The sequence below is a fragment of the Ambystoma mexicanum genome, chromosome 13 (assembly GCF_040938575.1).
Source record: "Ambystoma mexicanum isolate Mex_15411 chromosome 13, UKY_AmexF1_1, whole genome shotgun sequence".
Taxonomy (NCBI): domain Eukaryota; kingdom Metazoa; phylum Chordata; class Amphibia; order Caudata; family Ambystomatidae; genus Ambystoma; species Ambystoma mexicanum.
Window position 1 is genome coordinate 596127678 of NC_090938.1, and position 17046 is coordinate 596144723.

The window sequence follows — 17046 nt, forward strand, 5'->3', positions numbered from 1 at the left end:
GAACAAGGGCTGCAATGGGACAGCACAGCGATAGTGCACCAAAGCCTGCACTATGAAAGCAGCAAGCACTGTGTTAGAAACACTCAAGCGTGGTTTTATAACAATTTTACATTACACATTTACAACTCCAAGGTCAGGGAAATATGTTAATTTGCCCAAAATTGCATAAGTATGGTCCATGGTAACCAATTTCGCCACTACAATACCTGGCCATCTTGTTGCAGCAGTTCCACCGCATTTGGTGCTGCATTTTTTTGGTGGTGTGGGGAGGGGGTAGAGAACATGTACACGTGTTTTTTTTGCTAGTGGGGGTGGAGGGGGTTTATGGTCATTTCATCTAAAACCATTACATCTAATACCATTACATCGAAATGTTTCCATCTAAAAAATGTCCATCTAATGCATTTTTTTTTCTTTTTTGTTTCCCCCCCCCGTTTTTTTACCCTTTAAAATACACCTGAACAAAAATTAAACCTTTACCCAACGCAAAAACATGCATTAAATGGAAATATTTTAGATGGAAAAATGTCGATGGAATGGTATTAGATGGAATGGGTTTAGATGAATTGACTAGATGCAGGTGGAGGGCCATTATCTCCCATAAAAAATGCCATGAAAATTGCGTAAACCATGCAACCCACCCCTACACCACATCTCCAAAGAAATAGTAGAATTGGATTTGTAGCGGTTTCTGTGCAACACGTATTGCTATATAAACATTAACTGTTGACCAGGTTTTACCAGGGCAACGGAAACGGGTCCCTGAATTTCGGAGTGCCTGGGGCAGACCGTTTCACAAAGCAGCCCTCTTACTTGCTTGAAGAGGAAGTCTGCCTGGAGAGCAAGGCCGCACAATCCAGCAGATGCATCCCGTCTCGGCAGCCAGAGCCCTGCACTTCTTGCTGCAGACAGGAGCAGCATTTCAGTTTCACTCGGCGAGTTTCATCATTCACCAGATGAAGAGTCACTGTTTCACAGCAGTCAGATTAGCCAAGTGGCACTTACAATCACAAGACCCAGCCATGAAATAAAGGAATTCCAAAAAAATAAGATTTAATTTTTTACAATATATTCATTCAAATAGTGTTCTTGACCTTTTATGACTGGATAAGCAGAATGCCATGCCAGGCAGGAGAGACATCGTTCTGCTAACGTAAAATGCGAACATCAATGTTCATTAAATCTGGAATATCTTCTCGTACAACTAATTACAGGAGTACAACTCGTGCATCTACAAGTTCCAAAATTCTTCTTGCATAAAAACCTTGGTTGGATTTAATATATTTATAAACGCGCACAAACCACTCAAATACGTCATACATATCCACTGGAGGAGCGGCGCCCTTCAGTTTATATAGAGATTGTCACTGTGAAAGGGTAGTAAAGCTCTGCACCCATTAAGACTTCTCACTTATCCTTCGAGCCCCATGAGATGTATTCGGGGCGTGTCGCTGCGTGGTATTCGTCGATAAGCTGCTGCACCACTTCCCGCGAGTCGTCCAACTCATTGAAGTTCTCCTTGAAGATGTCCTCCTTCCGGAACTGCTCCAAGAAGGCCTCTCGCTTCCTCAGCTTGTCGTACTGTCGGCATGTCCGCTCAAACAACTGCAAGAAAGGGGGCAGGAGTCAGTGCATGCGCAGAAGCCCTCACTACACTCCGGTGACACATACAGGTCAAAGCAACCGGGACTCCGCCCTCCCACTTCCCTCTGTCCACTAGTACCCGCCCCTGCAACCAAAGAAAAAAAAATCATTCAATCAAAAAACCAATTTGTAAACTTGAAAATGCCCTGTCATCCGTACTACTAGAGGCAACCCTAACCTGAGGAATACGCATACTAGAGCAGTGGGAGACGGGGATTTCATGGTTAGGGCCGAGCCTGGGGTCAGGCCTGGCTCTGGGAGCACACCATGGGCCGAGCACATGAAATCCCTGGCTCCCCCAGAAAAAGTGGAAAAAAATAAACAGCCCCGGCGAGCCACCCTCAGGGGCGCGTTTATTTTTTTTTCATATATGGGCATTTTTTTCCATTTTGCCCATGCGGCGCAGGCAAAACGTAAAGAAATGCTGTATTTATGTAAAAACCATTTCTCTTTTTGATTATGTACAAGTATAAAATAAAATAAAAAAAAATAAAATAAAATTTAAAAAAAAACATTGTTTGCATCGGGCAGCCATGGTGGGGCCCATGGCATCAAGGGGTACCGGCCCGAGAGGAGGGTTGGGCTGGAGCCCCCTTTGGAACTAGGCTCGCCCATCTCTAATGCATACATTACCAGCATTTTATTTTAACTTCATCAGGGATGGAGCGATTATGGCAAACTACACCAGGGTGACCAGCTGTTTAAGCCGAAAAACCAGGACGACCAACAACATGAAAGGACTACTCTCCCCTCACCCCTCCAGTAGCAGCTCTCCAGGTGCACAGTCCTCCTCCACCCTCCACAATCCCCACCCACCCTGCCCACCCCCTCGGGTCATTGTCCTCTCTGCCTTTAGAGCTTTCTTATGGACAGGCAGGATCTACAATATCCAGGAGACTTGCTGTCGCACTTAATAAGGGCCTGGCAATTACCTAGTTACCATGCGAGTCAGATGGAAATGCCCCATGACTATTTCAAAGGCTGCATGAGAGCTCCAGTAACTCAGCAAATATGTGCCTTCTTTTATTTAGAAAAAGTGAGTCAAAAAGTAAAATGCCTTTTGTAAAGCTTAGTGTATGCATGAAGCCCGCTATTATTACACACAAGTTTTTTTTATTTTTTTTTAAAGAATATAGAAGTTTCCCTTGGCTATTTGTGAGAAGGCCACACAATCCCTTCTTTTTAGTTCTGGGTCTTTTAGTTTTCCTCAATTTTAAATGGAAAAGAAAAAACGAAAAGTCCCAGAATCAGAAGCGTAAAGAAACGTTATTGGATGACCTGACTCATGGCCATTAGACACTGGAGAGCTCTGAATATTCATTTTCTCTTTTTAATACCCAAAACAGCAAGCTGGATGTTTATGCTAAATAATTACTATAAGGTACCCTTAAAGTGATGCAAAATAGAGGCTTGTAATATGTTGCATTCTTGAAATTCTAATGGGTCATTTTCATTCCAATGTTAATTGCACTAGAGGGGACTGGCACCTTTTGCACTGTTGTGTAAAATGTCCTCTACGTGAAATTTTCCTCCTTTCCACTAAGTGTTGGAAAAGTGTGGAGTTAAACATGGGCAAAATCACTTTTACTCCTCACTTTTACACCACGTTAGTGGAAACGTGTTAATGCTGCCTGCATAGTATACTTTATTTTTTTTTAAACCTATGTTGCAGCCTCCACCATCTGCATTACTGGTGTGGACTAACTGGAGCTTTAGACTGGAGGGAGCAAGGAGTCCGGCAACACTACATTGAAGAGTTTTTTGTTTTTTTTTGTTTTTAATGACTGTGTATGCACGCACAAGCTTGAAAGAATGTGTGATTGACTGTTGGAGTGTGTGGCACAGGCACCATGAATTGTGAGAGCCTGGTCTTTGAATGGGATTTACAGAGGCAATCTGACATATATTCTGGAAATCATCATGAGTGTTTTACAGCGGTAATACTGGCATATGTTTGGGCACAGGTACTGTAAAGTGTTTCAGCCCAGTGCTGCAATACTTCATAGACACAGTTGAAATGAACATGTGGTTTACATTTGCAGTGCTAGCAAATATGAACAGGACACTCATGAAAGTATTTTACAGTGGCAATACTGGCATGCATTTCATCACAGGCAACATGAAAACATGTTTTAAAGGAAATGCTGGCATAGTTCAGACATTTGGCACCATGAACATGTGCTTCACAGTGGCAGTGCTGGCATATATGTTGGGTGCCATCATGAAAGGGTCTCAGTGGCAATGCAGGCATATATCTGGTCACTGGCTCTGTGGAAATGTCTTTCATAGGTCAATGCAAGCATAGGCCACAGCTTGAGGCCTCATGAACAGGAGCTTTAGATAGGCAATGCTGCCGTAACTGCCGAATGCCCTTTGTGAACTTTTTGACACGTCATCCACCAATAGGATTTTTTCACAGAATCAATTTTAAGTAGTATGGCTTTTTTTTCACCAGGTTTTCTAAAGTTGCACTATAGAGTGCATAATTTTCACCCATTATTTAAACAAATTCATCACGTGGAAAAACCCACCTCGAACCCTCCGATGCTGGTTCAGGCTCCCTCCCTTGCACTCGGCTTCTCATGTTAATTCAGGGGGAACATTAACGCACCATCAATGAAAAAAAAATCTACAGCTGCCACCAACTAGGTATCATTCTCAATAGAGGTGCCGCCTTATTAACCTCGTTCCACGTGCCACCAAAAGCTGCATCAAGTAACTCTGCCACTGCTGAATCGCAGCACCCTTTGCCCGGTTAAGACTGGGTGAAGGATGAATGAACTTGGGCAATGCTGAAGTGCCTCACAAAGCGAGGCAGGGTAACTGCTGTTACCATCAGCAGGCTTGGAGAGGGGCAGCACAACCTCTCCCCCTCCTCTGCTCCTCTCCCCCCACCCCTAGTCGAAGAGACACGCAGTCTGTCGAGCACAATGCTGAGGAAGGGCGAGGTGTGAGCAATCACCTCACCCTTCCTTCATGCATCTAGGGCTAAGCACCTAAGGAAACAAACAGGCAGGCAGGGATCAGGTTCACAGACCTGTCCCCCCTCGGGGGGCCATACAGTCGGCTATCCGGCAAGGGGCTGACACGTAACAGCCCCCACTACTATACATATCAAAGACCCAGGGCTTCCCTGGGTATTATAAATACAGAGCGGCTGCTCTGAGAAAACACAATTAGTTTGTGGACCCTGAACGGGGCCCCAAACACACAGGAGGTGCACTGTTGACTCAGTGCCTTCTAAACCTTTGCTTCTTTACGCCAGCGCCAGAGAGCTCAGGCCGTGATGCACAACATGAATCAGGCACCAATAATATGACGGCATCAACGCCAGTGCCAGAGAGCCTAGGCCGGGATGTCCAACAAGAACCAGGCACCTCAAAGTCGGGTGCCAACCCCTCCCTAGGTTTCCTCACGGAAATGGCAGGGAAAGCACTGGCAGGCATCACCGCTGCACAGTACAGTAAGTGCTTACAAACAGTTTTTAAAGCCACAGGCATAAAACACGTAGAGTTAATAACCATGAAAGACATGGAAACATTTTTAAAATGGGCATATGAACAAGGCTTCAAGAGGGACTGGGATAAAAGACATTTAGTCGCAGTGTCATATTTTTCTAAAATTCGGGGAGATTCAGACCCCACCCAAAGCCCCCTCATCACCTATGCATTTAAAGGTTGGGGTAGATTAGAGGGCCCACAGGTAGATACACGCCACCCCCTAGATTTCTGCAAATTGGTACAAATTACAAACCAGCTGGAAGCCATATATTGGCATCCCTATGAGATCTTAATGTTCAGAACAGCCTTTTTCCTGGCATACTTCGGGGCCTTCCGTATGAGTGAACTCATTGCTTCCAGCACCAAGGCCAGCAACGGGCTGGGCGTCATGCAAGTCAGGGTCAGACAGGAGAGCATCAGCATAGAAATACAACAATCAAAAACCGGGGCAAAAAGAACCATCAACATTTGTTGTATCGATGAGGCAGTAAACTGCCCGGTATGTATCACCAACCTTTACAATGCGCAAAGACCCAAGGTTGGGGGGAGGTTCTTGATCCATAAGGATGCCTCGGCACTAAGCCGGTACCAATTTAAAGGAGTGCTGATGAAAGCAATCAACAATGCTGGGTGGGACCCCAGGGGTTTTGGCACCCATTCCTTCAGAATAGGTGCTGCCACCTCAGCATGGCAGGGAGGGCTAGCCCCACAACAACTGAAAAGCATAGGGGGCTGGCAATCAGATTGTTACAAAAGATCCATCAGACCGCAATTAATCTAGCCTGCCACCCTCACCATCCTTTCTTCCCCCCCCATACAGAGCCACCAGGCATAGGGAGAACCACGCTCCAGTCAGCATGGATAGTCGGCCACTCTTTCATCTTCAGGACGGGGTGATGGGCAGAGGAGACCAAAGAAAGGCCACCGTTCACGAACACCATTTTATCATGGTGGGGCTACAGAGGCCTGCGGTGGGCGGAAATCCATGAAACATTAGCAGAGCTGATCACATACAGGGACCCGCCAGAATTTCTGATCATACACTTAGGTGGCAATGACCTAGTATCAGTGGGGAGGAGGCAGTTACTCGAGGACATGTTTGCCTCCCTTGCAGGCATCGCACACAATTGGAGAGGAACAGAAATACACTTTTCAGCCATCCTACCTAGGAAGAAATGGCAGGGGGCCAACTGTTATAAATCTGTAGACATTTCCAGACGAAAAATCAACAGGGGGCTAGAGAAATTCTGCACAGCAAGAGGACTGGGCTTCATAAAGCACCCAGCCATTACACTGGGTGATCCGGACCTTTTTCACAAAGACGGCACCCACCTTGCCCTGAACTTGTGCGATCTGAATGACTCCTGGCCTAGTAGGATCGTTGTCTGTCTTCCCCTTGTTCCCCCCTCTGCCTCGTCGTGCCTTGAAACACTTGTGTATAGGCGCGTTACAAATGCCATATCATATATCAACCAAGGGCATGGATCATTTCTTTCGAGAAATTACAGCAACTCTAGCCTCGGTCAGCCGGCAACCTGCCCACATGTGGCGGCACGGGCCAGAGGGGGTAACCCCAAGACAAATTATTCTGGGCAAGGGTATGGTTTCGGCAAAGTACAATGTTGCATGCATATGGAATCAGCAGTTACGGAGGGGGAAGGTCTGTAAACTGGGTTTCTAATACTAAACATGGGCAGTGGTAGAAAAACACTCACTATGCAAATGATGTGTTTAACCCCTGAAAAACATGTCCCTGAATAAAAAGTAGTAGTCTACCCTTCAAAAGGCATACTTTCTCCATTTCCTCTTTAATTTTCTTACATTCGCTTTTCTTTTGTTTTTTCCACTACAGTTTAGTTCACTAAAATATTTGGGGAGTAAAAAGAGTGCCCATTTTTTCCAAATAAAGCCCTAATACCGAAGTTGCCAATCCATGTGTTTTTTCTTTTTCCTTATGAAAAGGATGGTACCCCATCACACACAAGCTCTGGTCATATGTGGCTAAGCACAGATGAATAACCGATGACCATGGTTCGTTAACTATCATAAACATGAGAAATCTCACAGGGTCGCCTGTGTTTAAGTAACAATCCTTTAATAATACAAGTCCCAGCATGCAATGTGTAAGGCTAGGACTGTTTGAAAGTGACATACATGATATGGGGCTACTTGACAGCTATGTACCTCGTCAAAAGGAACCACAACAATATGAAAAGCATCTCTAACAAATGCAGGCATAAGTCTAAGGGATTGCGCTTTACAAATGTTATGCAAGATCTCATGCTAAAGAAGCATTGGCAGTTCTCCAGCTGTAGCAAATGTAGCATGTGCAATCACTCCACCACTCACTCACTATACATCTCTATCACTCTTCCTTCTCTGTGACTAACCCTCAGCAATGTGAAATATGTACAGTCATGTTTGCTGGTTTTAATTGCATGAATGTCATATGATTTTTGATTAAATGTAAAGATCGGATGAAACCCGGGAGGTTGGTACTGTCGGATGACACTGATGGTGCTGAAGGTGGGGTGCCGGAGCATGTCTTGCCATTGCCATTTCCCCCGTCCCCCCGTCTCCTTTGGCTCTTCATCCACCCACCAAAGAATCTTACAAGCCTCCTGGCGTAAATGGGTTGTAGGTCAAATGATCGAATCTAAATGGTCGACAGGTCAAATGATGGAATTTTTGGGGGGGTCCCCCTCGCCCAACCTCCTTTTTTTTTGCTTAAAACCACTTTTTTCCCTAAACGAAAACCTAAACAAAATATATAACTAAAAAAAAAATTCGATCATTTGACCTGTCGACCAAATTGTGTCGACCTTTTGACTGTCGACCCTTTGTCTGTCGACCATTTGACTAGACACCATGTAAATGGTATCTCTACGTAGCCCGGCTTCCTGCAGCCCGGCCTAATGTCCGACGTGCTCGATGCTCACCCAGTTACAGTGGTGTCTGTCAATGGCCTTTCAAACCCTCCCATCCCCCTAGCATTTTTGCTGAATCAAAGGAAAGTGGGTCGCCTGCAGCCATGTTCAGTATTCTGGAGACATTGCTGCAGGTGCTTGTTGATAAAAGTGAAGCGCCGATGGAGAATATGGAGCAAAAAAGCCAAGAACTATCATTGACTAAGACGTCTGTGGCTATTTTATATGGCCTTATTGACGAGCAGTCGCTTGCCCTAGTGGAACATATTTCTACCATCCCCTCTACTCTTCCACCACTGGCTATTTCCACTTCGGATCAGTTGCATCCTAATAATCCTAACCTATCTACGATCCAGTCTGGTGGAGTGTGAGCTTTGGCCGATATCCTTGTGGATCGCCTTATTGCACCTGGCCATCGCACCACCTCACGTTAAACTACTAGACATGCCCCGATTTATTTTTATTTTTATTTATTTATTTGTATAGCGCTAAAGCCCGCGGGCATCAGAGCGCTTCCGAAAAGACAGGACAACAGAAAATTAAGACGGGACAAGAAATGTACAAAGCACTGGCGAAAAAAACAAAACGCCTGAGCCGAACAGGCCTGGTCAGAAAAAAAACATTGTTCAATCAAGCTGCACCTCTCTACCCCCGTCAGTTTGGCCAACCTAGCCACACCAAATTAACCGGGGCATGCAGCACAAACGCTACGGAGGGGGTCTTATGGCCTTCAAATGGTGCAGTATTCAATGGTGAATTTCCAGGAATCTCAATGTTTAATTGAGACGAGGCTGGCAATATCTGATGCTCACGTACTCAATCTTTGAGTACAAGAGTGGGTGCTCCTAAAAAGCCCATTCTAAAACCATTAACAGTGCGCTCAACACACACAAAAATAAATAAAGAACGCTCGCTATCCTGGACCAGTTGAGCCAATTGAGCAAGCTAACTCGACTATTGCTATTAACCTTGGACCTACATCTGTCAGTTCTTCTGCAACTCCTCCGCTCAGATCCCATGCTTTTGCGCAGACTGACCTGCAGTCTAGCTAGGCTCCTATTGTTCCTCAGGATGTGTTAGCGGGAGGTGAGCTGCCGCACACCAAAGGCCACAGCCCTTAGGCTCGTCATTCACCAATATCTGTAGTCACACGAGGGGGGGGGGGGGGGGGAATAAGGATAGCTCCCTCCACAGGGCCCAGATTTTTTTTTTTGTGGTCAGGATTCCCTAGTTTTGACTCATGCCCACATACTGGACCTATTTCATGCCAATGTTCCACTACGACACATACTAAGTAACGATATAAAGACTGTGGTTATTTGCCAACAAGTAACCAAACCCACTTCAATTGTCTTCTTCCACACAGATAGTATTTTGTCCTACGTGTTGGAACATGAAGGCCATTTTGGACGTATAGCTATGAGTGAGTTGGTGGAAATGGTTTATGGTACTAGGTATGGTGGTGGGTTATCTGGTTGCATAGAATTGGATCCAAAGAGAGTTTCTACTGCCCCCAGAGTAACCCAGGAAGCCGCATCTCCAGTTTATACGGAGGGGGGAAATCCCACTAGACTTGGCTGGCAAAATTGGTGGGCCCTTAGCATGTGGCCCCAATCAAATGGCGAGTCTGCTGAGTTAGAACACACATGGGCATCGTCACTTACTGGAAGGGGAGGGTTTGCTGGTGGAAATTGATGCCTATTCCCTGGTGGCCATCCAGGAGACTTGGCTCACTGAGGAATTGGTAATTTACGGTTGGGAATCTTGCCATAAGTTGTCAGCCAAGGGACCCCGGCATCGCCCCAAGGGTGGTCTACTGCTTGCAGTTAAGAGCCCCCTTACTATGGTAGAGATCACCACTACTTTTTCTAATCTGCTTGTCAGCAAGATTACCTCTGCATCTGGTTTGCATTGGGAGGTTTGGGGGTGGGGGGTGAGTCTAGTGAAATCTTTACTGTGAACATTTATGATCCACCTTACAGGATCCTCCATGAGACTGTGGTGTCCAAATTGGACTCATTCCTCCAGCGCAAGCTTGGTCTTACCCTTGTATAATCTTTGGGAACTTTAACTCCAGGATACCCATGGCACTGTCCAATTCTAACTGTGTTGCTACCTCTGAGACTACTTTGGTGGACGAGGATCCGCTCGCACACTGTTTTAAGAGGGGCTTGGAGTGGGCAAGCATCTTGTATTCTTTTGGATTTAAGATGTTAAACGATCTGCGCTGTCCGATTGCCCCATCCTAGATTTACCTGTACGGGAGGAAAATCGAGCAGCATACTGGACTATGTCTTTGCTGCTAACTCTTATTCCCTGATAATAGACGTGTGTGATCTCCAGACTGGAGAGTGATCATTTCCCACTCCTGGTAAATTTAAATTGGCGCAAACCGCCTCAGATTAAGCTAGCAGTTGGGGAGTTATGAGTCAATACTGCCTTGAATCATGTCTCATGGAATGACCATCATTTATTGATGTTCCAGGCCCCTATGTGGTTGGCTCTGCTTGGATACATAGAGGATTGCGAGGAAATTCCTCTCGATGATTCCAAAATCTGTGCAACTAAGGCCGTCATGGATTTTGGTGTTCTGATCCAGACGGTCATTGCTAAATTCCTCATTAAAAGGAACTCCAAGGCTCGTGTCACAACTGCTGGGTCTCACAAACATTTGTTTGATGAGCCAACTACCATCAATAGAAAGGAACTTTGTGTTTTCCGTAGAGATCTAGCATGTAAGGAGCTGGCCGCTACGGAACACACCTCCCGGGTAAAGGAGGCATATCATGCTTGCCATAAATGGATGAGGTACCGTAGATATGAACTGGAGTGCCTCTGTTGGCACTCATTGGTGAACTGGGCTATAACTAATGACCATCGCCAGTTCCGGAAGATCGTGGAGGGAGATGCTCATCTGACATGTCATCTAGTTGGGGTCTCGGAAACCGCATGGGTTGATTACATTGGCAGTACTTTGGGGAGAGGCGCCATTGTGGATACTTTGAGGAGTGGAGTGATGGTGGACACCTCCACAAACCCGTGTGAACAAGTGGATGTATTCCAAGGGCCCGGTTGATGTCCTTATGCTAATAGGGAGAAGTCAATTCTCCAGAGCACAGAGCCCCGATGGCGTTTATAGTTCCCTGATCAAAGCTGACGCTAACCATTGGGATGACGTCCTTCACTGGCTATTTCGCTGTATTGGGGAAGCACAGCAGATCCTGCCATCCTGGCTGGACAGTATTATTGTGCCTATCTGGAAGAAGGGCAATAGGACTGACCCTAGTAATTACCGGCTACTGGCCATGTTGGACGCCCCATCAAAAATCTTCGCTCGTCTACTACTGGACGATTTGCAGGAGTGGGCAGCAAACTCAAACCGTATATCCTTCAACCACAAAGGTTTTCAGAATGTTTGTGTACATTCACCAATTGTCTCGTGCTGTTATCAGTGATTCAGCAAGCCTGGAGCATTCATCGGAGAGTAGTGTATGTAGCATTTATTGACTACAGCGCTGCCTTTGATTCGTCGAATGGAATAAGCTTGTTAGTTCTAATATTCCAGCAGGGCTCCTCAATGATAATCGCACTCCACAAGAGAACTAGAGTTAAAATACGCTTCAATAAGGCAGGAAGGACAGCCTCCTGGATTTCAACTTACCAGGGTCTCAGACAGGATGTTTACTTGCACCCATGTTTTACAACTTATACATGGCCGACATGGGACCGGCATTACACAACCCTACCTCTATCCCACCTACATTGGGGAAATATTCTGCTCCAATGGATGGGGGATGCAGACGATATTGTTCCGCTTGACCTTACTCCTGTAGGGTTGCAGGCTGCCTTGTCCAAACTAAAGGAACATTCTGATCTCAATTCCTTGACTATTAACTCGAACAAATCTAAGGTCATGATTTTTAGCCCGTTGCATGCCAAGGCTCAGCGTTTTGAATGGCAACTAGAGGGGGATCCACTTGAGGTAGTTGACAAATATCTCAGCGTCATGCTTGACAGGAGGCTAACTGGCTCATGTCATCTCGAGTTAATTGAGTGAACATGCATCCAGGTCTTGGGCGGCATGTACAAGATGGCCAGGAGTGGTGGAGGATATTCCCTTGGGATACTAAAACAACTGTAGGTGGCAAGGATCTTACCCATACTTCTGTATGGTGCAGAGGTTTTGGCTTTTGGTAATACTGCAACTGCAACGCTAATTAGACTGAAGTGCAAGATGTTGAGGAAACTTTTTAGACTCCCGGCGCATGCTCCAGTAGAGCCCATATACCTTGAATTTGACTTGGCCCCATGGGATGAGAGATTGCAGTTGTCCTGTGGCAGTATCCACTGGAAACTGATTAACGCTCCTAGTGGCTCTCTAAACTGGTTCATAGCAGAAGCTGCAAGGACTAAGGCTCAATTAATGACAAAGTAATTTGGCAAATGTTATGGCCATGGTGGATCACTGGCATTCCCAGAAAATTAGGTTGAGTAAGAGTGCATATGAAAACCATCATTTTACCAAATTTCCATGAACAACTGAAAATCAAACTCTCGGGAAAGAGGTATTTTGTTCCTGTTTATGAATACATTTTACGATGTGTCCTACCTCCTAATTACAACCACAACTTCGTGGGTAATTCTTTGGTGTGGGACTGTTTAAAGATCAAAACAAATGCGGCCAAGTCCCTGCAAATAACTGGAGTTTGATCCCCTATACTGGGGTCCCTCAGTTACTGTAGGCTTTGTGGGGATTCCAAAATAGAAACCTAATGAGCTGTGAAGCGCTGTCGAGCCCTTGAGGATTGCTGCATGTGTGGCGGCGGTAATAACGAGTGTGATGACAATGCATTGTGGATGCTGTTTTTAAATGGCAATAATGAAGCATGTATTTTTTATTTCATTATTCTGATAAGGATGCCAATGCTAATTTTAGATGGGTTACAGGGTAGCTAATGATGAGTGGGATGAATGGGCCAGAGGAAGAAATTGGCAATGTGATTTTCTGGATTGCTAGAAAACGTGGGGGGTTGAAGTTAACGTTTTTGTATAGTGTGCTAAAAAACTGTTGTCTGTATAGTTATACAGCACGGTAATAAACAAAATAAATGCAAGAAATTTGAGGTGTATTTTTATATTATAATGTGTGTAAGGTATGTTTCAAATTAAATACATAAATAAAAAAATGTAACAGTCGCATATATTGTTCATGCAAGCATTATAATGATATCTGTGCACAAGCAGCATAAAAAGGATTCACAATTGCGTATATTGTTGAGGCAAGACTTCTGATAGTCTTTGGGAACAAGTAACATGATGATGCTTTACAATGGCATATGTTGAGGCAAAACCCATGATGGTCTTGGGCATAAGCTGCATGAAAATGTTTTAAAGTGGCAATGCTAGCATGTATTATTTGGAGTTTCTTTGAGCACATCTAGCTGAAAAAAGGACCTATGCTGGCATATATCCTCATTATGGTATTTTTCTGCACAGACAACATGAACATGTTTTACAGTGGCATGTATAATTTGCACAGGACTTTGGGTACACCTCACTTAAAAGAGGCAGTGCTGGCATATATTGGCAACGAATCCTCCACCCGACAGTTTTCTAGAGCCTACTAAAGGATACAGAGTAGATTCACTAGTAGATGTAGCTTAGCAGTCATGCTCAACTCAATGGAGGGAAGACAACTGGTAGTGAAATAGAATTATTTCACAGTGAACCCAAGAAAATTCCCACACCAGGTATACTGAAAAATATACACAATTATAAATAGAATCTCTCTGGTAAAATAAGTACTGTAGGTTAAACAGAACACCTAGTACTACAAACAGTGGGTGCATAAACAGTATTTGTCATTTAAGAAGTACCCCACTCCTAAAACTAAAATGCAAGCTCACTATTTGGTGATAAGTAATGCGTATAGGGTAGGGGTTAGGAAAAATGGGGATCCTGGAATCAGCAGAACAGTACAGTCATAATCAGAGCCACCACTTCAAAAAGACAGTCATTACTACACCTTTAGGACATAGTATTATACATACTACTTTACTAGACAGTAAAGATGGTTCCTAGTGGGAGGAAAGTGCTTAAATACTTAAAAAAAAAAAAACAAGCCAAAGGCCATCAAAAGTCAGAACACATTTGGGCTTCCAGTGCCACACTCCAAGAAAAAGTAGTATGATGTAATGGGACTCTAGTTCAGTCACAGCCATGACCACAGATAGTAAAAGTGCTGCTTTATTGCTCAAGTCCTTGTTCATAGATGGCACACATAGCAAGATGGATGGTAGCAAGAACATTGGTACCCCACACCCTCATCAACCTCTTCAAATGCCAGCACCAACCGCCCCCCACATAGAACACCAGAATCAGAAATATCAGCGAGATCACACCTGGACCATGTTACAAAACCAACTCACGTACAGCCAGGAGAGGTACACCCAAGCCCAAGCTACTACAAAGTACAGTAACATGGTCAAAATACATTACACCGTTTTTTATAGGCAGGGGTGTAATGCAGGACTTCGAATTACATATAAAATCAGTGGTATTAGCTAAAATTCCAATCTTTGGCCTACAATTCTATGGGTCCAAAGGGGACCCAGGAAAAATGACCAGAGGCAGGTAAGTACCTCCAAAGTCACTTTACGAGAGTTCCGGGTGAACTCAAAGTTGACAATATGAATAAACAGGCACGCACTCCCGGGAATGACACTAGAAGACGCCAGAGCAGACCCTCTTGAAGAGCTACAGTGCCAGGTTCGAGAGACTGCAGCCCCAGGAAGAGATGCAACGAAGCAGGATTTCAGACAATGCAAACAAATGGCAAACTTTGGTAAAAGAGGACCTGCAGAGCCCTCCGACCACAGAGATCCCTGATGGTAAGTACCTCAAATAACCCAGCAACCCAGAGGCACGTACTCCGTCATGTTTCCTGAAAAGATGATTCAGGAAAGGCTAAACAACCCAGTGAATACAGCTCTTTTACAGGATCCATTTTGAAACCAGCCAATCAGTTTGCCCCCAAAGACCACCAAATATTCAGGTTCACACACAAGCATTATGTGTAATGGCTTGTCTGTGGCTTAGGATTGGTCTAAACCAGTCAGAACCACAATAGTGTGCACTGAGCAGGCCTCAGTGAGCCCATGTGTCCCAAACAGCCATTTTAGGCGTTCCTCGGATCCCCCCCCTGCAGCCCTAAAAAAGGGCTTGCCCAAAAACAAAACGATTGAGAGGATGACTACCAATAAGTATGTTTTTATTTTATTGTTAAATGTGTGATACGTTTGATATTGTACATACAAAAAACCGTTGGTTACAAGTATATTCATTAACTAAAAATAAGGTACATTGGGCTACTAACGCGTTTAATCTGCTTGCACCTCTGATGAAGCCAACATTAAATTACTGCTGCCACTAGCCCATTCCCTAAAACCAATGTGGTGTGACAGAATCAGCCTAGGGCTAAAATGGCGTGGAATATATGCTAATGAAAGGGCTGCAGTGGCTGAGACCCTCGGACCACAAAAAGAGAACAGAGATCCTGAAAACAAAAAGGGGAAAAACAACTGTTCAGGGGTGCCCTAAAACGGACAGCAGAACACCCAAAAATAGAAATCTGCCACAACACTTATGAAAGCAAAATTCTCTTGTAGCATCACGCACGCACAAACACTTGTAGACATACCTGTGCAGCTCCGTTAGAGTGCCCTGATAGAAACGAACACGGCAACGATCCTGCACCAGTTAGCCTACTTTCATAAAGAGAACACGGAACATCACAGGAAGGCTATCTGAAACATGTTCCTGCAATCTCCTACTAACATCAGGCCTTAAACACCAGGGAACAGGCACAAAAAAACGGACTGTCCACCCCTCCCAATGCCACACCCTCCTACACAAAGAGTAGGGCACAGCCACACAAAAAATACCAGCCCAAAGGGAGAATAGCTCTGGGGCAACGCGCTGGTTTTTGGAAGCAAGACAACGCATAAACACAGGTTTGGATCCCGGGCAGGTGCTTGGAAACTGGTCCCCAGTATTCAGTGTGTTATAAAAGAACAATTATAAAGCCGGCCTCCATTAACTAAGTGGGCCATTCTATGCAAACAAGCATGAAAGGCCCAATTAGAGGAAAGGACCTTCCTTTTCTACCAGCTCACCATTAACCCGCCAAATATACTGTACAAGAAATCATTCTTAAAAATGATTTTCCAACAGTGATATCATTGGCTAAAGAAACACAATACACCGTCATATTTGACTATAAATCAATACGAGGCCTTATTAAAATAAATGGGATCCATAAACACAAATTAAAGACTAGCCGATACAAAGTGAAGGTAATATATTACACTTCAAGTTCAGAGTGACATCATAGATAACTGGATCTTTACTCTCCTTTTCTACCAGATGACACTTGAAACCCCTTGGTGGAATCGCCCCATAGCCGACACCTACCCATCTAATATTCTATATATTTTTATCATTGCATGTGTGCAGCTCATGTTATCACCAAATATGGCGACTGGTGTCCTGATCAGAAGTCACCTACTTTCCTAGCAATAGGCTTTAATTTGATTCCTCTGAGGAATGTGAGGAGTCAGAAATGCGAGACCAACACAAAGGTAAAGTTCTCTCAAGATTTGCCATTTCCCTTTCCTAACAAGGATGTCCCTGCCTAGCAAACTAAAAGTAAAGAAAAATGAGTGTCCAAAAGGTCTCTGACCCTCACACTAATACACACACCACAAACAAACATACAGGGAATGTTTGGCTGTGTTCAGTTCAACAAAACCATATACCAGTTAAAATGTAAATGTTTTAGAAATAACTCCTTATGACCAGGGTTGGTCTCCATACCCCTGGACCAATTCAGGAATACCCTGAGCAAAGTTCCGATTCAACAAAAGTCTTTTCCATTCAGTGCATCCTTCCACTTGGTTAAGTAAATGCCCCTTTCA

General features: G+C 44.6%; 1 protein-coding gene across 1 annotated transcript in view; it reads right to left on the reverse strand.

The window, feature by feature from the left end:
- Positions 1 to 1028: 1028 nt before the first annotated feature.
- Positions 1029 to 17046, reverse strand: part of TUBG1 (tubulin gamma 1) — a 202102-nt gene continuing 186084 nt past the window's right edge. The window contains exon 11 of the mRNA XM_069634423.1: positions 1029 to 1605. Within this exon, the coding sequence (XP_069490524.1) occupies positions 1408 to 1605 (198 nt within the window). The 3' untranslated portion in view covers positions 1029 to 1407. The remainder of the gene's footprint in view (positions 1606 to 17046) is intronic.